The 27,499-nt window shown below is 34.4% G+C and overlaps 4 protein-coding genes and 1 long non-coding RNA gene across 8 annotated transcripts in view; 2 read left to right on the top strand and 3 right to left on the bottom strand.

The window, feature by feature from the left end:
* Positions 1 to 455: 455 nt before the first annotated feature.
* LOC138934780 (mitogen-activated protein kinase p38b) lies at positions 456 to 4,791 on the bottom strand. Of its 3 annotated transcripts, none has more exons than XM_070298863.1 (10): positions 4,420 to 4,791; positions 3,552 to 3,698; positions 3,423 to 3,481; positions 3,203 to 3,344; positions 2,963 to 3,125; positions 2,692 to 2,763; positions 1,431 to 1,510; positions 1,021 to 1,099; positions 772 to 945; positions 456 to 694 (listed from the first exon to the last, which is right to left on the bottom strand). In XM_070298863.1, exons 1-10 carry the CDS (start codon positions 4,483 to 4,485, stop codon positions 618 to 620), a joined length of 1,059 nt encoding a protein of 352 aa, XP_070154964.1. In that variant the 5' UTR covers positions 4,486 to 4,791; the 3' UTR covers positions 456 to 617. The 3 variants fall into 3 exon arrangements, with proteins under 3 accessions (XP_070154964.1, XP_070154963.1, XP_070154962.1); XM_070298862.1 differs by lacking the exon at positions 1,431 to 1,510 and adding an exon at positions 2,110 to 2,189 and having other exon boundaries at positions 465 to 694; positions 3,552 to 3,681; positions 4,420 to 4,789; XM_070298861.1 differs by having other exon boundaries at positions 466 to 694; positions 3,552 to 3,681; positions 4,420 to 4,789.
* Positions 4,792 to 5,045: 254 nt separating this feature from the next.
* LOC138934635 (ATPase ASNA1 homolog) lies at positions 5,046 to 7,385 on the top strand. Its single transcript, XM_070298595.1, has 6 exons — positions 5,046 to 5,364; positions 5,663 to 5,871; positions 6,114 to 6,216; positions 6,350 to 6,500; positions 6,614 to 6,922; positions 7,078 to 7,385. The coding sequence occupies exons 1-6, from the start codon at positions 5,246 to 5,248 to the stop codon at positions 7,195 to 7,197; spliced, it is 1,011 nt and encodes a 336-aa protein (XP_070154696.1). The 5' UTR covers positions 5,046 to 5,245; the 3' UTR covers positions 7,198 to 7,385.
* Positions 7,217 to 9,509, bottom strand: Gcat (Glycine C-acetyltransferase). Its single transcript, XM_070298594.1, has 7 exons — positions 9,452 to 9,509; positions 9,160 to 9,365; positions 8,718 to 9,004; positions 8,418 to 8,624; positions 8,139 to 8,331; positions 7,832 to 8,009; positions 7,217 to 7,691 (listed from the first exon to the last, which is right to left on the bottom strand). The coding sequence occupies exons 1-7, from the start codon at positions 9,501 to 9,503 to the stop codon at positions 7,534 to 7,536; spliced, it is 1,281 nt and encodes a 426-aa protein (XP_070154695.1). The 5' UTR covers positions 9,504 to 9,509; the 3' UTR covers positions 7,217 to 7,533.
* A 501-nt stretch (positions 9,510 to 10,010) lies between these two features.
* LOC138934633 (BOS complex subunit NCLN) lies at positions 10,011 to 13,689 on the bottom strand. The gene is made up of 7 exons (XM_070298593.1): positions 13,325 to 13,689; positions 13,058 to 13,245; positions 12,643 to 12,972; positions 12,346 to 12,555; positions 11,833 to 12,243; positions 11,337 to 11,557; positions 10,011 to 11,221 (listed from the first exon to the last, which is right to left on the bottom strand). The coding sequence occupies exons 1-7, from the start codon at positions 13,497 to 13,499 to the stop codon at positions 11,083 to 11,085; spliced, it is 1,674 nt and encodes a 557-aa protein (XP_070154694.1). The 5' UTR covers positions 13,500 to 13,689; the 3' UTR covers positions 10,011 to 11,082.
* Positions 13,690 to 13,949: 260 nt separating this feature from the next.
* LOC138935026 (uncharacterized) overlaps positions 13,950 to 27,499 on the top strand; it is a 172,442-nt gene continuing 158,892 nt past the window's right edge. The window contains exons 1-2 of one of the 2 annotated variants that reach the window (XR_011447206.1): positions 13,950 to 14,220; positions 23,955 to 24,024. This is a non-coding gene — a long non-coding RNA (uncharacterized lncRNA). Of the gene's footprint in view, positions 14,221 to 14,671; positions 14,761 to 23,954; positions 24,025 to 27,499 lie in introns of those variants that run through there. The other variant, XR_011447207.1, reaches the window with a different exon arrangement.

The raw sequence follows: 27,499 nt of genomic DNA, 5'->3' as shown, positions 1-27,499 counted from the left end.
CGTTTTATTTAGTTGAGGCGGCTTAAATAGGAAAATATTTCGCTCCTATCTTTTAAATTTAATAGCGTCATTAAAAAAATGACAAGCATTAGAATTGTTATATTACTAATGTACGTTTAAACCTAAAGTTACTATAATCAATACTACATAATTTTACTGTATTATATGGCAAGTTCATCATAATTTATATATGATATATTCAATCATATATATATATATATATTATGATAAATTAATTTTATGGTGTGCAATTTCTCTTCCTGGACTAAGAGATGATATCTGATAAAATAACTAAAAAAATTTATACACAAACATATTGTTGTGTAAGAATAAACATTATTGATAAATCGAAATTCAATTAATAATCAGATTAAACAACAAATGTGTTTTGTTTTCTCTTTCAACGAAAATATACATTCTATCCTCTGGATAGACAAACTCAAATAACTAACGAAATGTTATCTGTAAATTATGTACATTGTGGTTTTTGTATAGAACAATTATGTGTGTATGTGTGTATATATATATGTGTATCTTATTCACGATATTATTTATTCTGTGTTAATCTCTATCATATCTTACTGTATTTAAATCCATATGACTCATGCTAAATGTTTTTAAGAAGTTTCAATTGTTGAAGACAATGTGGGTAGCTGCTGTGGAACAAAGTTCACAACTTCATGGTATACAAGTTCTGCAAGCAAGAATACCTGTTATTCAAGATGTAAAAATATTTTAGATTAAAATAGAAAAGTAACAAAGATCTGTTACCTTTCCATTTTTCAACTGGTAGGTCCATATCCTCAAAACTTTGATCATATGGTAGAGAAACAGGTTCATCAGTTGGATCTGCATATTGTGCAAGATATGGATGTGCTAAAGCTTGTTCAGCAGTGATCCTTTTTTCTGCATCCAATTCCAACATCAATTCCAATAAATCAATAGCTAAACAGAAATACGATATAATTCCATTTATTCATTCAATATATATTTCTAACAATACAAGCATTTTTCATTTACCTAAAGGATTAGCTCCATGAAATACATCTTTAAAGTTTTTTTTCTTCAGTGGCGGTAAACTCTGAATATAATTTCTGGCCTATAACAATAATTAAAAATTACAATAAAAAAATCATAGCATTAGTGCAATTTAGATTCTGTACAATTTGTATTCTCTATGTAATATAAGTACTGTATATTCTATATATTTTAATGTTTGTATAAACTCCTAAAAGTTTTATAACTAAAAAATTTTATAATATAATAAATTTTTTGATTTTCCATTTTATTATTAGATACAAACTAGATATCAAATTAAAATGTATTTAACTACCTTTATGGAGAAATAAAAATATACTTTTTAGAAAGCTACACATTTTAAGATAAAATCTAATATATACATTAAGTTATGTAAAAAAAGACAAATTTACCTCTTGACTAGTAATTTTGCTTAAAGTTTCCTCTGTGGGTGTGCCACAGAGTACTAACACTCGTGTTAGATGATCAATGTCTGCTTATGGTTAAGGTATGTTTAAAAAGCAATATTAAAATTAGATGACATTTAAAACGATAATTTTAGTAATGCTAAATATACATTTCATAAATTAACCAAACCATATTTCCATAAGTTGTAAGTTATTATACGCGCTAGAATAAGCTACATGTTTGTTATAAAGCAATGTGAATTATTATTCAAATATCGAATATATGCAAAAGAAATAACTGTAATAATATGTACTTCTTAAATTTTTCTATGTTATAAATATAATAATATAATCATAAATATATAATTATATAAACATATATATGTTATCCTTAATTAATTTGTCATTATATATATCCATATAAATATAATTACAAATTATTAAAATGCAGAGGTTTGTTACTATAATTTTGTATAAGATATTGTAAATTTAATTTGAATCTATCACACAAATTTGCCAGGATATAATATTTATATTTATATTTATTTAACATGCTAATAAAATAAAAAAAGAGATATGAAAAGAGAAAGAATGCAACTTGCATACTAGAATATATATAAAACGTGCATAATTTCATGCTATATAATGATGAAATAACCAGTATGGAATAATTAAAATAACTTACCGATTCTGACGATATTTTTTTCATAAACTCGTCTCGTGGAGTACCCAAAATTTCCATAATTAAGTTCAATTGATGAATATCTGCTCTTGCTAAGGCTCCACTATATATTTCTCTTCAAAGATAATAAATATCCCGTTTATCAAATATTTTGTTTTTTTATTATATCTAAAAGCAATATGCTACAAACACATTTTAATGTGTTGTTAAAATTTTTATATACAAAATCTTTAATATATTTTATTCATATTCAATCTGCAGACAGCTTACATGTGACAATTTTACAGATGCAAAATGTAAGCAAATGGCTTTCTAACAAGCATATTAAGCAGAGTATGCTGCGTATTTGCTTTAACAGCTTAATGCAACGGGATATTAGCTATTATAGACCCTTAGCAAAAAGCATATTTATTGAAAAACGCTGCAGGCAAAACAGAGGGAAGTATTTACCAAGGCTAATTATCATAATTTTGTGTTAAAAACATAAAATATATGTACATCTATTGTATGATTTATGAGAAAAATATATCAATATAAAAAAATGAGTAACACAGTAAAACTTGTTCAGAAAAACTCAAAGGATACGATCTGTTCCAGGAAATAATGTTCTTCCAGTTAACAACTCGGCCATAATGCATCCTACTGACCAAATGTCAACTAAAAAAAAAATATATATATATATAAATAGTACTATAGTAGTATACAATTTTGTATCTTTTTTATAAAACAAGGTAGAAAAAGAAAGAAAAGAGAGAGAGAGAGAGAGAGAGAGAGAGAGAGAGAGAGAGAGAAAGAGAGAAAGAGACAGAGGAGAAGAGTGTCCTCCTGCACTAACTTTTATCGATATAATTCTGACCTGTTTGATTGTAATGCATCCAATTAAGCATAATTTCGGGTGCTCTATACCATCTAGTGGCAACATAACCAGTCATCTCATTTTCTGTAGGCCTGGCTAAGCCAAAGTCCAATATTTTCAATTCACAATCCTCATTAACCGCTATGTTAGATGGTTTCAAATCCTATCAATTAGATTTATAAGAAACTGAGCTTTTGTTTTTATATTTTCTATATAAACGCATGTAACACATTATCATACCCTATGTATAATTCCTGCGGAATGGATATACTTTAAGCCACGAAGTATTTGATAGACAAGAAATTGCACGTGATCATCAGAAAGTTTTTGTGTTCTGACAATATTGTTGAGGTCAGCACCCATTAGATGTGTGACTAGATACCTATGTAAACATATATAAATAATAAAATTAGTATATGATGAAATAAAATTGATCTCTCATATACCAAACAATACCCACACGTGTTGAAAATCTTCCAAAGACGAAGACGGATGAAATACATCTAACAATCCTATTACCTACAATCAATGTATATATTTAAGACTGATTAGAAATATAAGAAGACTCTGTACAATTGCGTTTACCTACATTTTCATGATTCATGTGTTTTAGCATACGTAGTTCCCTGTATGTGCGTTTTGCGTGTACAGCTGACTGAAATGGCCTGGCTAACTTTTTGATTGCCACTTTTTGGCCAGTAGTTGTGTCGACGGCCGAACTGAAATGCACATACGTCTACTTTTTATGAAAACAGTGTGAATCTTAGTCACGTTCTTCTATCATTATGATAAAAATTACATTATTAAAAAAAATTTAATTACATCATAATTATAATTACATCATAATTTGCAGAATAATAATTCAACTCTAAATAAAACCAAACTTCAACATTTTTACGAAAAAAAAACAAGAAAACTCGGATAAATCCAACTTAATTTACGAAATAAAATTATGCATTTATTTGTCAATCGTTTCATTATTTGACAAACAACATTACGCGCTGTTCCAAAATCATTCTATTTTCACAGAAATGCAACGCATGCGCGATCCCTCAAAATTTAACATATTTCCGACAATAATTATAGCCGGGCTCTTCTTGCACGACGGAGAATAATCATGCGACTACAATCCGGACAATCTCGTCATTTTACGCCAGAAATATTGCAAATGTCAAGGTTGCGATCGAGATTCACGAGTAACGGCAAATCTCTCGTCCCGACGATTATCACAGCTGTCAACCGAATGTCATCATCAGCTGACAAGCCGAATGAGAAACGCTTCAGATTTTTATAAGAAAACAAAAGGACGTCAATGAGATTAGGAGCATTTTTTAAAAGTTATCTTTCGAATGTTTTTCCTATTGAAATACTATCTGGCAAAATGTTTGACATAGAGCTTATCGCTAAAATCTGTCCACACGCGACGACGTATTATGCCAATTGTTATTATCACTCACCAGACTTGACCGTAAGCACCTGAGCCTACGGGAGTAAGCAATTGGTATCGCTTCGGTACCTCCCATTCCGTTCTGTTGATCTCGATCTTATGAAACTGCGGCATACTATACTTTTACGGTATCCACTGTGTTCGATCGTATAGCAAGGAAATACGATGTGTAGCCTCCACTTACGTTCACTTTAACGCGATTATCACACGTAACACTTCATTTCCAAATTAGCCGTATACCATGTGTGACTGTGTGTATCACTATAAGTTTCTCACATATAGACATACTGATCGAAGCCAGATTACCAGATACGTATGAGTTTGAGTTTCTTGTTTTCTCCTCCGCTGCCCCTCCGACCTAACCTACCTACATCCTATCGATTGCCTATCGCTATAATGAAAATCGATAGTGACAATCGAACAGTTACATTCGATTAGAAACGCACGATAAACGAATAAAATTTCTATATGGACGATGCTTTATATAATTATATAATTAGCTTACTCATAATTCTTGTTTATAATTATAAGAGTATTGTAATATAAAAAAAAACTAGGAATAACACAAGAATGAACTTAAATAAAATATATCATCTCCTATTCCATTTTGCACATTATGAAGAGGAAAAGAGTGCAGAAGGTGTAGCTAGAATGAACAGATCTTGGCATATTTGACGTTGTGTCACGTTGTGCGCGAAACTTTAGTCTGATCTGTGAAATCGTATATCTTTTTTTGCATTTCCCCTCGTGCATGGGCATTGACACACGTACAACGATTATAAAAATTACGCGTTACGTGTTGGCCGTTTGCATTGTCATCATCGCGACAAACGAGTATGGCCGAGAACAAGCCGATGGAGGAATTCGAGCCCTCCATGAAAAATGTGATCGAGCAACGTTCCTTACGATGGATATTCGTGGGTGGCAAAGGCGGAGTTGGAAAAACAACTTGCAGGTACACACACATAACCTGGAAAAAAATCATATGTCAGTAAGACACTTCAATGAGATATATAAATCAGATAAAAATACGATATAACATGTATACACATTTTCATACATAATTATCTTGATGTCACATAAATATTTTCTCTTTCTCTTTCTGTTTAGATATAAAATTCTGCAATAAAATAATTGGTTTTTACTAAAAAAAAATATAACTTATGTCATAAATCTGCTCTCATTGATTTGTTTAAATTAAAAAAAAAAAAAAAAAAAAATCTAGAAGAACTGATGTAATCTTCATCTTGCAGTTGTTCTCTGGCAGTACAGTTATCTAAGGTTAGAGAGAGTGTACTTATCATATCCACAGATCCAGCGCATAATATTTCTGATGCATTTGATCAGAAATTTAGTAAGGTACCCACAAAGGTCAAAGGTTTCGATAACTTATTTGCCATGGAGATCGATCCTAATGTTGGTATTACAGAATTACCAGAGGAATATTTTGACAGCGAAGGAGGTTTGTTTTTAAAATAGTATTCTGTTCAATATTTTTGAGTCTTTAAATAAGACAAGTTTTTTCATTATAATAATTATTATATACAATATAATATAATATAGATTGTAACAATTATAAATGACTGCTGCTATAATTGTTATACATATGACGTAAAAGAAACTAAATTTAATGTATAGATGTTCGGTTTCTTCCTAAATATACTTCTGTAAGTAGTTATTTTTAAAGATGTTTTGTTCCCATAGTTTCAGGAGGAGAAGCAATGAGATTAAGCAAAAATGTTATGCAAGAAATTGTTGGTGCGTTTCCTGGTATAGACGAGGCAATGAGCTATGCAGAAGTTATGAAGTAAATTTATACATTCGTAGTTATCACTTTTATAAAATATTAAAAGAGCAATCTTTTCTTATGATTCACTAAAACTACAGACGCATCTTTGAATTTCTTTATTAATTATCTTTCTATATGTGGTTGTCTTTAGGCTTGTGAAGGGAATGAATTTTTCCGTTGTAGTATTTGATACTGCACCTACTGGACATACTCTAAGGCTATTATCATTTCCACAAGTGGTTGAAAAAGGATTGGGAAAATTAATGCGTTTGAAAATGAAGATTAGTCCTTTTATTACACAGGTTAGATATTTCATCCATGTCATACTTTGATTATTTGCAATTAATATGTATTAATAAGTGTATCAAGTTGTGTTCTCCAAATGATATAAATAGAAAAAATTTTTATATTCTAGATAAGTTCATTGTTGGGATTGGCAGAGTTCAATGTAGATACATTTTCCAATAAGATGGAGGAAATGCTTGCTGTCATTCGGCAAGTTAATGAACAGTTCAGAAATCCCGATCAGACAACTTTTATATGTGTCTGCATAGCAGAATTTCTATCGCTATACGAGACAGAACGACTTGTACAAGAATTAACAAAATATGGTATCGACACCCATAATATTATAGTGAACCAACTGTTATTCTTAAAAGAAGGAGATACCCCTTGTCGACTTTGTCTTGCAAGGCATAAAATTCAAGATAAATATTTAGATCAGGTAATTAATTTTGGATTTATATGTAATATTGCAATTTATACTTTTTTAAATATTTCAACGCAATATTTTATATTTATTTCATTCAAATGCAAAGCAATGTAAATTATATATAAGATAAATTTCCTATAAAATAAATTAAATTTCTTTTTCTTAAGATATTAGATCTTTATGAGGACTTTCATGTCACACGGCTTCCTTTACTGGAAAAGGAAGTGCGCGGAGCTCAACAGGTCAGGGAATTTTCGGAAAATCTTATTAAGCCATACAAGCCTTAGCATTTATGTAATTAATGATTAATAATACAATATACACTTTATAACTAATTCGAAGTTTTATACACTTGCAACTTCGCGCGTTGGAAATTTGTATAAAGAAAGCTGAATCTTTATTATACTGCTCGATGTTTGTTATTGCACATGTTAATAAATTCAGTGTTGCATTTGCGCGCACTATGTATTTGCAATATTTAATTTATATTAGTTAATTTAAAGAGAATAGAATATTTATATATATATATATATATACAATATATATACAGACGAAAAAAAATGCATATTTGAAACAGAATATATATCAATCATATAATTTTTTTTATATCATCAAAAATATATTTATTGAATCACTGCAAGTTCTTTTCCAATTTGTATAAAAGCGTTTACAGCACAGTCTATATCTTCGATCGAATGTGCTGCGCTAATTTGAACACGTATTCTCGCTTTGTTTTTTGGTACTACAGGATAGCTGAATCCAATGACGTAAATTCCCTTTTCTGTAAGAACATTTTTGCTCAATGCAATAAAATAAGATGTAAAAAGTTTAAAAATAATGCAGTAGATCTCTACTCTATACCATATATATATTTGGTTTCTTTAAAATTCTTTTCCCAGTTATTTATAAGAAAATACATACCCATCATTTTATCTGCAAATGTTGTTGCCAATTTTGCATCACCTAACATAACAGGACAAATAGGATGATTATCACCACTGATAATAAAACCAGCCTTGATCATTGCATTTCTAAAATGTTTAGTATTGCTTGCTAAACGGTCCAAAAATTTCGTGCTATCCATTATAAGATCCATTACCTGTTAGTAATGTTGAAAATGCCTACAGTTTAATATTATTTCTGTCTATTGTCTTCTTTTTTTAACGGCATGCACTATTTATGAAATTATTAATCATCTACCTATAATAGAAATAAAATAATGCTTTACTTTACTTGCTGCTGCAACTACAGGTGGGGGCATTGAATTCGAGAATAAATAAGGTCTGCTTTTTTGTCTTAACAAACTGACAACCTCTTTTTTACTAGTCGTGTAACCACCTGCTGCTCCTCCGAGAGCTTTTCCTAATGTAGAATTGATGATATCAATACTTCCCAGATAGCCAAAGTAATCTTCTGTTCCTCTGAATTGAAATAAAATTAAGTTGAGAATAAATAATATTAACATTCAAATAAACAGATAATTCTGCATAAATTTTTTAGAATATACCTGCCACTTTTGCCAAAGAATCCTGTAGCATGACAATCATCTACGAATGTAATAGTATCGTACTTTTTAGCAAGTTCGATTATTTTTGGCAATGGTGCGATAGTACCATCCATGGAGAATACTCCATCGGTTGCTATAAGGCGTAAACGTGCCGATTTGCTTTCTTGAAGCTTACTTTCCAAATCCATCATATCTCTGTGCTTGTATCTTGATATTACAAATAAAAAAAAATTTATATGCGGAAGTGCAATAAGTTAGAAAATTTATTTACAAAAAAAATTATAACGCTAAATCGATCACCTGTATTTCTTTGCTTTGCACAATCGTATTCCGTCAATAATAGACGCATGATTTAATTCGTCACTTAACACAGCATCGTCAGCAGTTAACAGAGTTTCAAAAATACCGGCATTCGCGTCGAAGCAAGATGCATAAAGTATCGTGTCTTCCTTGCCATGAAATGTGGCAATCTTCTTTTCTAATTCGACATGTATTTCCTGCGTTCCACATATAAATCTGACAGAACTCAAACCGGCGCCGTATTTATCCAAGGCAGTTTTCGCCGCATTAATAACATCCTTGTTATCCTGTTAAGTTCAAATTTTAAAGAGATTTCGTCTCTCACACTATAGTTTTATTTTAATAAAAATAAAAATAAAATCTTATATTTATTTTAATATTTATAAAATATAAAACCGCTTTGACGTTGACCTTGATTCATCGTTTTAAAATTTTGTCTTACCGCTAGACCTAGATAATTGTTCGCGCAAAAATTAAGTGCCTTCTTCCCATTTGATAGAGTGATCTTTGTTCCTTGAGGCGAAGCAATTATGCGCTCATTTTTCCACGTACCGGCTTGTACTATCGCTGTTAATTCGGATTCTATGTAAGCAGCCAAAGAATTTACTGTCCGGTTATTATTCCATTTGATATCTTGAAATTTGGAAACTATACGAAAAAAAAAACTTTGTTATACAATCACTTTAGACAATGTTACTTTATAAATGACGATATTAATCGCAGAATAAACATACTTTTAAGATTTCTATACATATTTACAAAATTATTTACTGCTTTTGATCTCATACGATGTCGAGAAATTACTGATTTTAAATGATCATAGTGCAGTTGAGTTGCTCTCAAGTTGAAGTAGTCAAACCGGTTTTACATTAAGAAATATAATAGTAGTACCTCTTTGAAAAGCAGTTATTATACGATCTGTTTATAAACATCGAATAAACTCGTTTATTAATATTATAACAAACATATTTATAATGCAAATTTAATATAAACATTCGTTTTACTTTTCTTTAAATATTTATAACTATATTATATTATTGATATTGATGAAATTAGTATTTTAATTTATTCTCTATATATTTCACATTTCTGGATTGCATCATAAATCTCTAAATTTCTATTTATATCTATATTTTTACTTGCTTATTACAAGATATGCTTATGTATTAGGTACTCTATTTTTTTTTATTTCTTATTATTATCACATATCCTAATTTTCATAGTCGAATTCAACAAATTATGAACAATACTTGTCAAAACACATTTGTTTATTAAATAATATTGAAATAATGATTTACTTGTCCCAATTAATTCATATAAACTATTATATTTGTATTACATGAAAGATTTAAAGTAGAAATTAAGGTAAAGTTTTATTTTGTACAATACAATTCAACTAAAAAGAAAGCTTTTATATTAAATTTCAAGATAAAAAAATTTTATATTTTCTCTTGAGGGAGATGCTATTATATCAACAATTAAAACTTATTAAAAATTAGTTGGAAGCAATAAATCGAATCGAACTTTCTTCTTGGTTGTATCTATTATAAGTATACATTCTACAATATATATTGTATATTGTTCTATTGTCTTTCTCCAGTGTATGTATGTGTATGTGTGTGTGAAGTGGTATTTTTTCTGTAAACATATTTTTCTATGTAAAAAAAAAAAATATAAAGATATATTAAATATAAGATCAGAGAATTTTATTGAATTACTAAAAAGAATTTAACTTATTTCTATTTTATGTTGTAAGATGTAAAAGTCAATGAGCATTTTTAAATCTTTGATAAGTATAAACTTAAAATATCTAGATACATTATATTAAATTTTACATCTATTTATATACTTGCACATAATATAAATTTCTTAATCGTATATTGTTACTTGCATTCCAATATCTCACTATTTGGTCGATCATATATAACTGATCTTAATTATCATATTTTCTCATATGTTCAACCAGAGTTCAACTGAACATCTATTTATAAGAAAATTTTCGTTTTCTTTAATGTTCTAAATATCGTTATTGTTGGAACAGGTTAAGAAAGGATGACAACATATAGTTAAGCATTATATAATACTTAATTTCTGTGTAACTATTTTATAATTAAAAATTTGTCGAACTAATATACAACACACAAATTTGTGTATTTGGATTTGTCATAAATTATTCGCCTTGAACAGATATATAAATATATCAACATACAATCATTTTAAAGAACTTATATATAGTACTTTGGAGGAAATATATATATCTATAAGAACTTCAAAATCAATTTTTTTTACAATATAGCGACTGTTTAACACTAATAATAAATTGATGTTAAAAACATCACTTTTGTTTGTAAACGTAAAGTAAGATTTAAGATGTTTTACTCTTTGCAGAAAGTTTTGTTGCCAGGGAATAAACATGTGAAAAATTATGCACAATCATGTACAATATTCCCAAGTACAAAACTATGCCAATTGTAAGAAAGAGATCAAACACAGCTGGTTTTACACTGTAACAAAATAAAAATAATTATACGATTATAACCAATATTGTATACTCTGTGTATTAAATATGTGTATGTGTTTATATATATATAAACACACAAAGAAATGACTATACTTTACCTATATACATTTAGAATTGCTTTTGCAACATCATAGAATACAAATTCTGGATCTCGCTTATCAGGAATATGGAGAGTAATTTTAATATCTCCCAAATATCTTGCCATTGCTTCTTTCAATGTACTGACTAGCAAATTGTTTTTATCTGTTAATAGTGATGCTGCTCTCGGTTGAGAAGCAAAGTAATTAAACCATAAAGACAGTGACTCTTTTGATACTTCCTATAAAGAAAGATTTTAATATAAAAATTAATTTGTACATATGTAGTGTGATATAAATATTACTAATACTAATATTTAAATCATCAATTGATAAAATACTATATATATGATATAAATTAAAGTTATAACAAATAATTTTATAACATACTCCAAGTCTCTTACACACACACACACACACACACACACACACACACATACACACAAATATATTTCAGATATATAGAGTATAAAAAATAAAATAGTCAAGAATGCAAGTATTTCAGCTGTAAACATACCAATGAGCCAGAAAAGATTTGACTAGAGCTCAAGTTATATATATGACGCGCTAATGCTTCCGATACAACTTGGGTATGCTTGTATAATGTATCTACTTGTTCATTTTTAGCAATATCTAATATAGTAGTTCTGACTGGATTTTCGTGTCTTTCTAATGTGGATAAAGTCGCAGCTGGCAATCTTCGAATACTGTATCTTTCATGTTCCCAAGCCAATGTTTCTTCTGCAAGATTTATCTTTTTATGAACCTTATGAATTGTAACATTGCTAGTGTTCAAAGATTGGGACACAATCATAAGTTCCTTGTAAAATAGACCACCAGACGAATTTTCTTTGGGTGGCTTTGACACATGCATAAATAAACTATCGCTTGCCGAAACTGTGTCAAGACAGATTACATAAGCTGCATCCTATAACAAAAATAAATCATGTTTGTTATAGATAAAATAATGAGATTTCTTCATAAATTCAAATATGATTAATTGATATTGATAATATTGAGATTACATTACTTGTATAATAGATCCCTCAAGCCCATCCAATTGATCTTCCAGCCATTTCTTACTACCTTGGTAGTTTAATTTACCAGCTCCAGTTGCAATAAACACAAGATTATATTGTGGTCTTGATCGACCAGTTGAGTATAAAGCAGAAAATAGTCTTGCTATTTCCAATAGCATAGCTATACCGGAAGCATTACTATCTGCACCAAATGATAGTTCCTACGATTTCAATAAAATTGTATCTGAGCACATATCGATGTTCATGAATATTAGGAATCATAATACAGAATTTAATAATAAACTTACAGGTGCTACACCAGCACTATCATAATACGTTACTATCGCTATAGTAGGTAATTTTTCCTCAGCCCCAGTTCCAGTCAATTTACCATGCAATGTAGCAACTTTAATATCTGTTTTAGGAAGTGCCTGTCCAGTGGCCACTACTACTTGATAACCACTAGCAGAAATTGAGTTATACATTGCCTCTGCTGCCGAACCAGCTTTTTCATCGGTAATAAATCCATCCGCAATATCATCCAGGATTATTTGAAGATCTGGATGCCACAATGCAAAGTATACAGGTATCATTGTTTCGGAACCATATATCATAAATGCTTCTAGATTTATAATATGCTAAAATCAAAACAGTTTATCACAGTTTATTGTGTGTATATCTTATAATTCTATCTTATAAAGCTATATTAATTCTATTACTGACTTCTCTTTCCTCTGTTGTAAGTTCATTCATTTTCTCAGGTAAAACAACCACCAATGCACCAGCTTTGCTTTTAATGGACTGGAAGACAGACGGTGTGATATCCAGAGCCTTCGCAACGACGCAATGCCTGGAAGTGCTCCATCCAGTCAACGATCTCGCCTCCAGGGAGATGAGTGCGCTTCGACAACCTTGTGAGAATCATTGCAATTTTCTTTGAGAGCCGCGCAATTTCCAGAGAAATCATCACAGACATTATTGGTATCTTACCGTGTGGAACTCCGTGCAAGTCATACTGGTGCATACGATACACGGGGAACTCATGCGACGCGGCTACGGGATTAACCGGGGAGATTATGATGAAGATCGGCAGGACTATTAACAAATAGTACGGCAAGTATCCACGACAGAGCTCGGCAAAACTGTCGCACTCCTCCAACCACATGTTTCCGAAAGAGTTATATTATCGGTTCAAACAGAAACGCAATTCTCTCGTCTAATTTCATTGACCTAATCCCATAGACGGATCCGCTCCTGACTCCTGACGTATTCTCGTCTATGCCCCCTTTCGCCTCCCTCGTGTCAGGAAGGTTGCGTTAGGTTGGGTTAAGTATGACTGGCTAAATATCTATCCAACCCCATCTAGATATTTACGCACGTCGTTATATAATTAATTAAATTCGTATGTTTGTTTTATAATCTACTATTTCAATTATTTTGTGCTGAAACATTTCAAATTTTATTTTTACGCTAATAGTTCTATTTATTTAAATTGTATCTTTTGTATTTATTTTACATCCACGACTATTGTGAAGTTGGTTACTTCGATCGTTTCGATATTTCGAGAATCGCAATTTGCTTCGATAGGATTTCAAATCGCGGTCAATGTCAGTTATAATATAACATAGCGTGCAAAGTTGCACGCTTCTCGCGCTCCGTGTATTTCTCGCGTTTATTACTGTATAAAAGTGTATTTCGCGCGCAAAGAGTTATCGCGAGTGTTCCGTAAAGTGTCAACTTCTCGTTGGGCGCATCGCCAACAATTACTATCGCGTACGTTGATATCGCAATCCAACATGCATCCCGCATCTGCCCAGAATTGATCGAGAAATCGTCCTCTCTACCGATCCTTTGCCAAGGTACGACGAAAATGCGATTATTGCTAGGTATGTACAAACGTTCTCAAACTAAATAGACAATATTTTATATACAAATAATTTTGTCATAAAATATTTTGTAAGGTTAATTGGAGGCTATTTCGAATTTCAAATTCCGATAAGTGGCAGTTAATAATATTATACTAGTAGCAGTGTTCTGTTAATATGGATAGAATTATGGAAATTATATCGCACGGATAATTTTGTCGGGATTAATCGCTAATAATGTCGAAGTTAATCGTTTGATCCAAAATCGCTAGCTAAATCTTAACCGATACGATTTATTGTTGTTACCGATATTATCGACACATGATGTTATAGATACAAATGATATTATCGACGTTATACTAACTAGTTCTCCAATTATTCGCACAATGGCGTCGTGAGGCTTTTTTCGTAGTGTACTAACGGCTATTGAAGCAGCATTAAAAAATACTGATCGTTTGATCATTGAAGTTTTCAAGCCTTATCACACTGTGATTGAATATTGAAGATGGTCAGTGCGAATCATAACTTTGAGAAGCATTACTTCTTTCTCATCTTACGCTGGTAAGATGTACAAGTATCATTAGATTTAAGATTTATATGTAACTCTGTGTGTGTGTATGTGTGACAAAATATATATGTGTATGTGCGCGACAAGAGCAATAGATATTGCACACTAAAGAACGATTTTTCCTATATATATATATATATATATATATATATATATCTCATATAGATATTCAATCGTCTTCATATATCTTTATTTACAAAATACAAAAATTGATTGAGCATTTCGATATACCTCCTTATAAGCGTGCGGATGTGCTTTAAGAATTTTCAACTCTATTAATCTTTCAGTAATCCCAACCTTATTCGTAACGGCGGGAGAAGTGTATCGTATTGACATAAAGGGGGTCCGTGTCGAGAGAAGAGACCGTCCACTTACGGGGTATATCAAAACGCGGTTGGTAGTACGAGGGGGGTATGCACGTTGCATCCTCCGTTCCGGACCCCCGTTGTCATTGACAATGCGTCGTTCAATGGGTACCTAATTCGCAACAATGGCCCCAGCAGCCATATATTAATGGTCCGTGCCTATATATATATATATATATATATATTCGAGTATTATATCGCCCTCGAGGGTTGTATGATGGTATTAGAATCGGCAGCCGCGCGAATACGTGCGACTGGTGGTAACGTTCCACGTGGGTTCGACGTGCGCGCACGCTTTCACACGAACGAACGAGAGTATGTCCGTATGGGCTGTACGCGTGCGCGCGCATCTCAGAAGCGCAGCATCCCGGACGCCCGCGTCTCTGTGCCAACGTTTCGTGCAGATGCGACTCAATTTCGTGGATGACAAATCGCGCCTCTAACGCTGTCAGGCGACGATTAAAGGGCGCGGCCCCCGGAATTTAATGGCGCGTCCTGATTTCGATTAGGGCGAGAATAGACCGGTTTATGAATAATAATAGCGTGCTACGAATTCTCGGGGAAAAAGGTGAAGACGCCTGCTGCGGGTAGCACCGTGACGGAATTTTATTAACCCTATTCTCGTTGCCCGATTAATTTGTCAGCTCCTAATATGCCCATGATGTTAGATCGTGAGAAGAAATTACAATAAAAATTCGTACTTTTGGAATAAAAATTTTAAATGTCAAATTCTGCGAAGAATTTTTTTTTTTTTTTTTTTTTTAAACATAATTTTGTTGTATCTAATTGAAAACTGCTAACTGTTGTCGGGAATGATGTCGTATATAAGCATTACAAAATTCAATGGAAAATTGCTGCTGTTTCAAGTAACTGAGATTTCCGTAATTAACGAGTAAATTAAATGTGCATTTTAATGTTAGACTGTAGAACGGATCTTGTTGTTTCTTTCATGTGTTGTCTATCGCGTTGATCGATGCATCTCGTTTTTTGTTTTTTTTCTGGTATATTAAAATACATTTTTTTAATCATTTAGAAGTGCTGGTAAATCTTGTGAGAACGACCGATCACACTTAGCAATTATCAATCTAATCATCAGCGTTTTAAATTATGGCGACTTACGAGATTATTATTATCGGATCGCGATAGACGAGTTTCCCGCATAGTTATGTAAATTCTTCTGTTTATTTATACAAACTGTATCTATTTGAAGTGGTACGACTGCTTTACTCGCCTTGCCGATTAATCATTGCTATTAAAAATTGCTATTAACTCTTTACGCGTCATTTATAAGGAAACTATCGCTCACTCTCTGTATATAAGCCGTTTTCTTTTTATATTATCTTAATTTAAATTGGATAATTTTGTCTCGCGATTATGCTTAATCATACGATATTTCGAAACATTAGTATCTTTTATAAGATACTGCAATACATCTTGTGCAATACGTTACTATCCCGATTTCAATTAATTTATATCAATCGCCTTTTACGCCAACATTTCTAATCTTTATTACATAACTTTTTATACTAAAATCTTTTGAGAATTGTATTGAATAGTAAAAGTAAAAAAAAATTAAATTTGTGACCAAATAACGTATATATAATATCCATCCAATTTAATACAGTCACAATAAATCTGTGAAGGTATCCAAGTTTCGAATGAAACTGACAAATCGTCGATTCGCGTAATTACCCTTTCTACTTGCAAGTACGTGTCAATGGAACATTTGCTTTCAATTCGGCGACGTTATCGGAGTTATCTTTCGATTTATAGCCCGGAGAAGAAACATAATACCCTAGGAAAAACACGCCTATTCAGCGTCACGCATGAATCTGCCGGGCGAAAGAGAAAGAATGAGAGAGAGAGAGAGAGAGAGAAGGAGAAAGAATCGAAGGGGTGATCTTATCTGTTTCTCTATTAAGAAACATCGCGACATTACAATCCACACTCTTTCCCGTCCCGTGCGTTGTCCGGCTGTTATAGATTGTATTCGCTGACAAATGACAATTTACATTAATTTAGATAAGGCGATTAGGCCATCGCCGAGATCTCGTTGCGAGCGCAACTAACGCGATATTAGTGGACTCTCGGATGTGTCTCTTATCGCCCAGATAGGCACTCGATAGGCATCCGATATCGAGAATCCTCTCGCCAAGCAGTATATTTTGAAATGTAATTTTCAATACATAGAAAAATATTAACAGATAATTAATTATTGATACATAATTAATACATACGGAACAAATTACGTCGATTCGAAGATCCTAAAGCGTGATTATCTTCGTAATTTATGATAACATTCGACAAAGCAATGCGAGCTTATTTTTTTTTCAAAACGACCATTTATTATTATATTATGCGCAACAAGGTAATATCTTAATTTATTAATCGCTTTTAACCGCAACGACAAGTTTACGCCCGTTACGTAGAAAAGCAATATGTAATCCGAAACGAGGCGAGGCGCGCGTTAATGATCCTCGGTCACCGCGGGTGATCGTTGTCTGGTTTACGCCGTCCGTGAACATCGGGGGAGAGTAGGAGAGTGAGGAGGAGGAAGGAAAGGGGGAGAATTAATGAATTTCAAATCGAAGCACCGCGAGAGTAGTTAATTTTCGTGGAAGCCGCCGTGCGCGAAGGAGACGGCTACCCGCCTGGAGAACACGCTCATTTAATGCCATCGGGTACTAATGGCGTTTCGATTGCTCGCTGCCAATGGCGTAGGATGCCTATGGCGTATGATGGGAGGAAAGTAAGGTGCGTGCCCCGATGCGCAGGTGCCGGCCGGCATGTATATTATTGCCGATTAAAATTTGCATAACTCGCATTACTCTGTAGTATAGTATGTAAATTGCGTATCGGCTGTAAAATATAAACGGCCGCGTGCGTGCGAAGTGTAGAGACCGGTATACGTAATATAATATTTACCGTACGAGCCTCGCATATGAGGACGCTCGACTAATTAGCTTATTGAGTTGTCAACACTGCAGCTCTGTTTGGATAAGATATTGATTGTCTTAATCACCGAATCGTTTGTTTCAATATTTCTGTATATCTGCATATTGTTATATATATATATATATATAATATAATAAAAATGTTAATAATTATATTAATACATATATATATATATAATATATGTGATATAAATATATATCGCGATATACAGTTAAAAAATTTAAGAAGTCCATTTCGTGATTTTAAGATCTAAAAATACGTATACTATATTAACACAGAGACTACTATGCAACAGAGAAAAAATGAGAAGATTGAAAAGACGAAGGTTTTTGTAAAAATAACGGAAAAGGGCAACGCGAAATGGATTACAATAGTGCCTAATGGATTCACTCTTACACAATAGTGTCTATACGCAGCTAGGTTACTATTGTAAGCGAGCCTATTAAATTTCGCTAATATCTTGGGTTCGCAGACGTTAATGGATTACTTTAACAAAAGAAAATTCCTGAAAACGGCAACATAATTTAACAAAACTGCTCGCAAAGGACCGGGCAAAAGAAAATAAAGCACCAGCAGGAAAAATTCGGGAAAAATAAGGTCTTCTGTCCATTCAAAAATCGGAGAATATTACAATGCTCTCTAAAATCCGTGATATAATTTACTTAGACATTATGGCACTCTTATGTCAAATGTGTCACAATGGGGAAACCATTCCTATAGTCTCATTGATCGAAATAAAATAAATGATCTACGAGTTCACTTTCTAGTCTCTTTATGGTAAAATAAATGATCTTATAGTTTCCGGGCTTAGTTTTTAGTATCCTTTAGTTAATCGGGATGATACTTGGCCATTCAATAATCGACGTACAAATTATGAAAATAAATAAAAACTACATACTACTGTAAACTATAAACTGCATTCTACAAATCATGAAAATAATTACAAACTATATACTGTTACAAACTACATAGCCGAGTTGCGATTTTTTTTTTTTTTTTTCTCAATCTTTCGATCCCAATTTTCAATCTTGATATTTTAAGTAAGCAATCAGATTGTTCTCTTTTAAAACTATTATATAACATTTATCGTACGCTACAAATCTTTGAGATACCTAGATTGGAATTTAATTTGATTACGAGATATGATCGAAGCGCGAAGACAATTAGGCTTTAGTGTCACAATTCTCATCACAGATCGTCCGGAGATAGAGTCGGCATATATAGGTGATAAATACCGTACCCGGGCTTTCCTAATTTTACCGATTATCACTCACTATAATCTCGCGTGTTTGTTCCCAGGATACTGCTATATTTTCTTCTCTCCCCTTTCCCCGCTTCTCGGCGCGCGCGGGAATAAAAAAAATATCAGTCTTTTACGAAAATATATTCAGTTGGTTGGTGTAGGAAGGATTCTAACGGTACCTGCAAAAAAGACGACAGATTTACGGTCAGTTCCCGCGATCTCTGAAAACTCGACGATCGAGAATAGACTAAAAGAGATCTCGTTCTTTTCTGATCGCTCGAAGATCTAGAGAGAAGGGACTGTAATGAAAATATATTTGATCCTACAGAACTATGCTCAATTTTATCGACGTCTTTATTTACCTGAAGGGCCTTACCATAGAAATTTTTAACATACTTAATCACATTTAAGAGATTTAATCTCACTTACAATTTTTTAATATCTTTGCGTTAGGTTTCTTTCTTTCTTTTAGAAAATGTAATATTTATTACATATTATTATTATTATTATTATTAAATATTATTACATAATATTATTACAAGATCTTCGTCTTGCCATTAATTTGTTTCTCAATTTCCGACGGATGCAAGCTAAGCAATATAAGTGTAAATTGATCCGCGGAGATCGCGAAGCCTTTAATCCAACAAAACGAGAGCCCACTTTGTTCTGTCGAACGCTTCGCAAAAAAAAAAAAAAAAAAAACTTTGCAAGATGGATATTGCTGTCAGTCGTACGTATTGGCAGCGGTGTACAACGTGTGATTACCGATTAGTCATACTTTATCAATAACGCTATAGAAATCTCATTCTACCTCGATCGTTCGTAGTTTCAACCGTCAATATAGAATTGAGTAACCGCGATCTGCATCGGCTTAAACATACGTGTATAAAATATATTCACGATCTTTAAAAATATCGAAACTGTGACAGCTGCCAGCGACTCTATATATATGATTAGCATATTTATATTGATTGTAGATGATTAATAATATCAAGAAATTTAGCATAAAAAATTATAAATGTTCAGAAAATTATATACATATATAATTTTGCGTTGAGATAAATTATTTATTCTAAAATCGATAAATATATGTAAAATTCTTTTACGTGTGATATATTTCGAACTTTTATATATATATATATATATATATCTTTTTTTCTCAGAAATAAAATATTATATAATATTGTTTAGAATATATAAATATTTTATTTAGTTAACTTAGATAGCTCTCTCTTTTTCTCTCGAATTCTTGCAAAACTTTAGTATTGTAAACATGAAAAAATAGTTAAATGTACCGTATCTTCTGTCTTTGACCGATAACGGTATTATGGAGCAAGAAATCTAACAATAAATAAAAAGAAGATTCAGCTGAAAGATAAATTCTCGATTCTTGAGAAGATTCTCGGTTCGTTTTTTCGCCCGTATCGCGTCATTTTCTATGGATCCTGACATATTCCTCTTGCTTTCGTCCTGCACACCTGCGGTTCTCCGCAACTCGGGAAACCGTTATGGTCATCGGACAGAGATTCCGCCTAATAAAGACATAATTCTACGAGATAGGATCTACTTCGGTCGTGTTCGTGCGCGTACCACTATCTTTACGAGTGACTACCTTCTCCGTCTAATTCGAAAACAGATCGAATGTCGGCCTCTCGGTTGAACCAGCGCTCCGCGCGCGCAGATTCCCGATCTTTCCCGGAAAGAAAGGACATCCCACGCGATTTACGACCTCGTTAAGTCCCGAGAAACTATGCAGATTCATATTAACGACGCGTCGCAGATGTATTAACCATGATTGTTAAGCGACCTATGGACACGGGATCGAACACAACGGAGGTTTCATCTCACAGATCCGTTTCCTGCAGATGACAACATATTTTTCTAAATTTCTCTTCTTTCTTATAAATGTTGAGACACCTGATATGTAACGACAGATCAACATTGTGCCATTCAACTGTGTTAATTCGCATTAATTATCTCCGAAAACATTCTGATTCTTTTCGGAAAAAATGCTTAATAATTTAATTTTACCTTTTAGAAATAGACGAGCTTTCTGACTGTAATTCGTATATTGCGATTACGTGCCTTTTTTTTTCTCGACTTCCCCGCCGTTCCGTTTAACTTTCGCGCATCGCTCGTCTCGTATTCCACGCAAATCGACCTGAAAACCCACGAGGGACAAAACAAGTCGCTGCTCTCCATCGCCGGCCGATCGTCTATAAAATGGTTGGCCATTCAACGCGATAACAACAAGTTGATGAAACGATTAAAACCGTAACGAGCCTCCTCCTACCGCGGTTCACCAGGTCGGTGATCGCTGTTGTTATAATCCGCTCTTCCAGCGTGAAAATTTTCCCAATTCGCATGTATGAGCGGCCGCGTTCCCGCGGGAGCTGTCGGTCAACGTGCTGTCGGGACGTCTCCCACGGGATACACCCCTGATAAATCCGTCCAGCTCGTGTTAACCTGGTGTTTTCTCGTCCTTTTACGTGGCAGTGATTCGGCGATCGTTGCTACGTCTGGAAAAATTGTCTAGAAAATCTAAACATTACCATTTCTCATCGACATTTCAAAAGATATTATATTATATATAAAATTATTCAACATCAGTTTATTATTACGGTATTTTGAAGATATAAAAAAAAAATAGATTAAAACATTAATTTGTAAGACCGGTTTCAAATAAATAGGAATTACGAACGTGTGTGATTTTGTGTTTAAAATAAAATCGATCTCTCAGAAGATAATGAATTTAATTTAATCGTACTCCGAATTTTTAAATTACTTAAAAATTAAAAGAGATGGGCGCGGCAACTATATTAATTTTTTTTCAATATAATATCCGGATTCTATATATTCTATATACAAGCGCTCTGAGATAATTCCTTAAAATAAAGCAAGCGTGTGTCTTACGATCGAGCACTCTTAAAATTAGTTTGATGCCGTCCCAGGGACCGACTGGAAGTCGTAATTCCGTCATTCTTCAATATCGTTGCCATCGCTAAGTGCCGAAATCACTCAGTGGGCGGGGGAGGAAGCGTCTCGACGATCATCACGGCGGTTTTTCCATGATAATCTCAACTGCTACGGATCTGTAGCTGTACGCCGGTCGAATTATCTCCGGGTACGAGGCGTGAGGAGATGGCAGGGGAAGAGAGGGAGCGAGAGCACGCGATAAATAAACGCTAACTCCATTCAAGTAAGTGGTTATGTTTTTAACACGTGCTGGCGGTCTAACAGTTTGGGTCCCTCCTCTCCACAACCACCCTACTATTCTTTCCGCGCTCTAACGTCGCGCTCTACGATCGGTCGTAGAGAAAATGCACTCGTCCACCATAGCTGTCTTCCATGTCCATAAGCCATGTTACGCTCACCAATGGCGTAACAGCGTGGGGATAACGTAAATCTATTTTACTTGAAACTTAAATTTTTTTTTTGTCGGTTACGTAATTATTACAAACGTTTTTTAAATGTTTTTTTGTTACTATTACTTTATTTTTAATATCCGTCTTATAGAAACTTGACAAAGTTATAATTGGAGATTCTTCGAAAAAAATATCGAAAATTCATCTTCCTTTAGGAAAAGGTTTCGGCAAGGATAAAGTTACACTCGTGCTATGTAAATATACGTATAATATGCAATGTTCATTAAAACGTAGTTCGGATAACAAATCTTTTTCTCATGAGAAGAGATTTTTATTAAAACATTCGACGAAATCACTCGTCACAGAACAATTTATAACTTTAATTTGCCCGTATGTAAATGCAGATATTCGCGGCGCTAAATCTTTACGGTAGGACCAATTATGTTCTCATTGCTCATCTCATGTTAATCATCATCGACAGGGTACGATCCTCGCGTAGAGCTCGCTCGGTTACGCTGTTGATGTGCACGCACGAGCGTATACGCGACTTTTACACGCGCGAGTCGACGAGGGATGAGTGCGGTGGAAGAGAGAGAGAGAGAGAGAGAGAGAGAGAGAGAGAGAGAGAGAGAGACGAGTAGAGGGAGAGAAAGAGGGTGAATGAGGGTGCAGGAGAGGATAGCGGGGGCTTTTCTCGTCGAGATGGGAGATGCGCCGACATAACCGATAAATAACAACGGCAACGAGCCTGTCAGACCCTTGTTAAAGCATCGTGCACACGCTCACGCGGACCAGCACGCATGCATTCACGCATTAGAATGCGTTTTAACACACTCTCGATCTCTCTCGCTTATGCCCTGGTGGCGAGAGTGCCGTATAAATGTTTTTTGGGCCCCCGGGGCCCCGTGCGCGCACCAGTGACGAATATTATCCGGGCCTCTTCCGACTGCGAGAGAGGCGAACGGTAATTAATTATCGTTCCTTTATAACAGAAGAGAAAAGAGAGAAGCAGTTACTTTGTCCAAGTTCTCAGAAACAAAACGCCGCGCTCCCGCATCTCGTGCATGCGTTGTATCCTGTTACGCGCAGAGATGCATCCGCTGGAATTTATAGCGCGCGATCGAATCCTCCGACGAGATGCGCATGCAAGTTTCATATACGCGCCATTGTCCGTCATTATGTTCGCGTGCCGCTTACTATGCGCGCGATTAACAGATCACGCCATTGTTGTCTAACAATAAACGTATCTGTTGTTTCAGAGATCTTTTGGACGTCTACAACGTGAAGCATCCAAGGAAGAGGAGAAGGAGGAGGAGGCCGCGATTAAAGGTAGAAATTATTGCGATTATTATTAAAGCAGGAAGCGGCGCGAGAGCGATCTCGCGCGCGCTCGCGGTAGTATTATTCACTTTTGTGCGCGATGCTTGTACACGGGGGAGAGGTTATCGCACTTTAATATTTTATCGTGATTTTATCTAGAGGATGATAGATAAATCTCGAGGTTAATCTTTAATCCGTTTATGAGAAAACTTGAAGAAATTCATCATAGCGCCCTCGGTGCTAATATTGACAACGAATTTTTTAAAGCCCATTTAATTTTAATAATGAACGATCTCGGAGCCGGTATTTCTCCTTTTCTCCGGCCACGCCCATGTGTCTCGATATTCGAGAATATTTGAATTTGGTGTTGAGAAAATTCACGCTGCACGCGCCATCGTTTTGTCCGCTCAACTTAACACACCCGGTCGGTTATGCCGGAGTTACGAGCTCCGCTCTGTCCTTCGTCTGCACCCCGTCGCGCCTTAAGTACACGTTTTATGAACTGTACTTTATGAATTTGTCGAAGAGTGCTTGCTTATGATGGTTTCGTTAGCACGCCCCAAGCGGTTTACTGACGAAGAAGAGAAAGGAGGCGAGAGGACGAGCGAGAGAGAACGGGGCAACTTCCAACTCCTCTCCGTTCATCCAGTATCCTCCGCTCGAATACCCGGACGAGGAATGGCTTTCATACTCCGCTCCGAGCTCGCAATATTATCTGGCGGGTAATACGCGCGAGAAATTGACGGCAGGGATTTGTCGCGCGTCTCCGACGACCGTGAGATTTATATTAATTGCGCCGCGCGCGTTCAACGTAAACCGCGTTCGCTTTTTATGCGCGTTATTAAGATGCGCATCCTGATCTAGATCCGATGGCAATCTAGATTAATAGTTGACAATGATACATGCTAAAAGATATAAACGTTATATTTTTTTAATTGCATTTTTAATTACAACAGTTTTTCTCATAAACACAAATGTTTTCTGTTTATGCCATATATTTTATTGATTGATATTTTATGTACTTGTACATAAAATGTTGCCACTAGTATGGCTGATCAAAATATTATCAGTTGCTTCGAATCACAATGAGTTCGAACGTAATAATCAAAATATCTATTGCAACTGTAAATTCTCGTAAAAGAGAAATATGTAAAAAATATTGTAAAAATATCGGAGAGAATAAAGGGAAAAGCACCCGGGATACGTATCGCAAACGAGATTTATGTTTCGAAAAACTTTGTCGAGAGTCTGCGTCGAATTAACGGACGGCACGTGCTGCCGTCAAAATCGATTTTCCCTCCTTCGAAGTAAATAAAGACAAAATAGGAACAGGCTAACTGTATTTTCGCTTCTCGAAGGATGAAGCTTCTCGCGCGGATTTTACTTTATATAGATACGCCCCTTTTAACAAGAGATAATAAAAATATAGTTAATTAGTCGCTTTATCTGGCTTATAAATTACTACGCGTATTAATCACGTTAATATCAGCGAATGTATCATGTAAGAACGGAACGGTTTTATAATACAAATACAACGGTTTCGTAATACAAATACGATGATGTAGCAATTTATAGTAATTACGATGTCAGTTGTACAATTGATAGCCACGCTACTCTGCCTGCCACCCGTTATATTTTCTTTCTTCACTGCCTTAAGCATTATCTCGGAAAGTTGGCACCTGGCTCCGATATAAACTGCTGTATCGCTTTCACGAGGATTCAGACAGAGCTGCCAACCCCCGTTACAATAATATTTTCCCAACACCAAGACGTTGTTTATAGTGTAAACGCGGTACCCGTCGGATTATCCACTCGTCCCTTACCGTCTTTCATGTCCATTTACTGCAGAAAAATCGCCATCGTATTCCCAAGAACTGCTGCAAATGATTATATACAGCAAGGCAATCCACGAAATTTTTTTAAATAATTAGTTATAAAAATCTAAATCGAAAAAATCGAAAATAAAATTTTCAAATTTTTATACATATAATAGCTATATAATTTAATTGATACATAATTCTAAAAATAAATATCACAATTCTTTTTATGGAATAATTTTCTACAGTCCTTTTTCTATACGGCATAAAAAACGATCGTTGTAGTATTTTTATCGCTTCTGATAATAATTCACAATCGTGATTAAAATAAGAAATGAAGGCTAATTCGAGCTGCGGTCGCCTCTAAATATATCTCGGTACATAAATCTCTATCGTTAGTTGCGATAAATCTCCCGTTGAGTCGCGATGTGCAAGAGACTGCTTAATTGAAGAAACACTGTCTACATTTTCCCTCGTTTCACAGAAATTTCCACAATCACTCGCCTCATTCGTCACCCTCTTTCACCGACATGGAGATCACGGCGAGAATGAGTAGCGCGCAGCTTCGCTATTCAGATAAATAAAAAAAAAAAAAAAAAAAAAAAAGAGGAACCGGTTCCTCGTGCGGGGGCGAAGCGGGACACGCGAGATCAATTCCAGACAATATGTAGAACGATTTCTCTCGGCTTCTGGAGAAAATCCGTCGTCTGTGGAGAGCGAATAACTAGAAAACTGAGAGCGAACGGCAATCCTCCCCTTCTATCCTCCTAGCCAGGTCTCGCATTCTTTATCCCAACGGCGATTTATTTTCTGTCATTTTTCCGGGGGTAAGGAAGGGGAGCCGTGGGGTGGCGAACGGAAGCGCGGGATGGGTAGACGAGGGCCCGGGAGTATATCTTCCACTGCGAAAGAAGGTTTTATTGGCCTTTTTATGGGACGAATAAACGGCCCCGTTACGCGGATTTACATACCGCTTGTTTCGTGATTCACCGACTTCCATTTGCTCGCCACCTCTTTCTCTTCCATCTTTCTCTCCTTCTCTTCCCCTCTCTCTCTCTCTCTCTCTCTCTCTCTCTCTCTCTCTCTCTCTCTTTCGTTATCTCTACCTCTTTCTTTTCGCATTACTATTCTTTCTCTTTGGCTTCTAGTCTCCTAGGGGAGAAGTAGCAGTAGTTATTCGCCTCTCCAAAGATGGATTTTTACCTCCGTCCTGTTGAACGACGAATGCTGCATCGCGATCACGCTTTAGGAAATATCTACACTTTGCCCTTCGTTTCGTCCAGAAAAAGAAAATGCCTTGTTACTTCGGGTTCGTTTCATTCGATCTGACGTCCTTACGAGCGACGATAAAAGATGCACATTTCTACCTTATTGAACGTTCTGACAATCTTTTTTTTTTACGTTATAAATGTTATAACTGTTAAGAGTTTATCGCCCGTTTCTCTGAAATCGTATAGCATAACTTTATTTTCAAGTATAAGTCGCATATGAGCCAAGTATTATTTGCCAATGTATCTATATATATATATATATATCTTCTTTTAAATCGAGTAATTTATTAATCTTCTCATTAGAGAGAGCGACGTTCATTAATTTATGTTACAAGAAAGTCATTTTGTTTATTATCTGACTTTTTTTTTCGAGCCTATGCTGCTTTCAGTGCCGCT

This window comes from Polyergus mexicanus, unplaced genomic scaffold (assembly GCF_030449975.1).
Source record: "Polyergus mexicanus isolate NDT 795.1 unplaced genomic scaffold, iyPolMexi1.0 SCAF_7, whole genome shotgun sequence".
Classification (NCBI taxonomy): Eukaryota; Metazoa; Arthropoda; class Insecta; order Hymenoptera; family Formicidae; genus Polyergus; species Polyergus mexicanus.
This window is presented reverse-complemented; position numbering and strand designations above follow the sequence as displayed.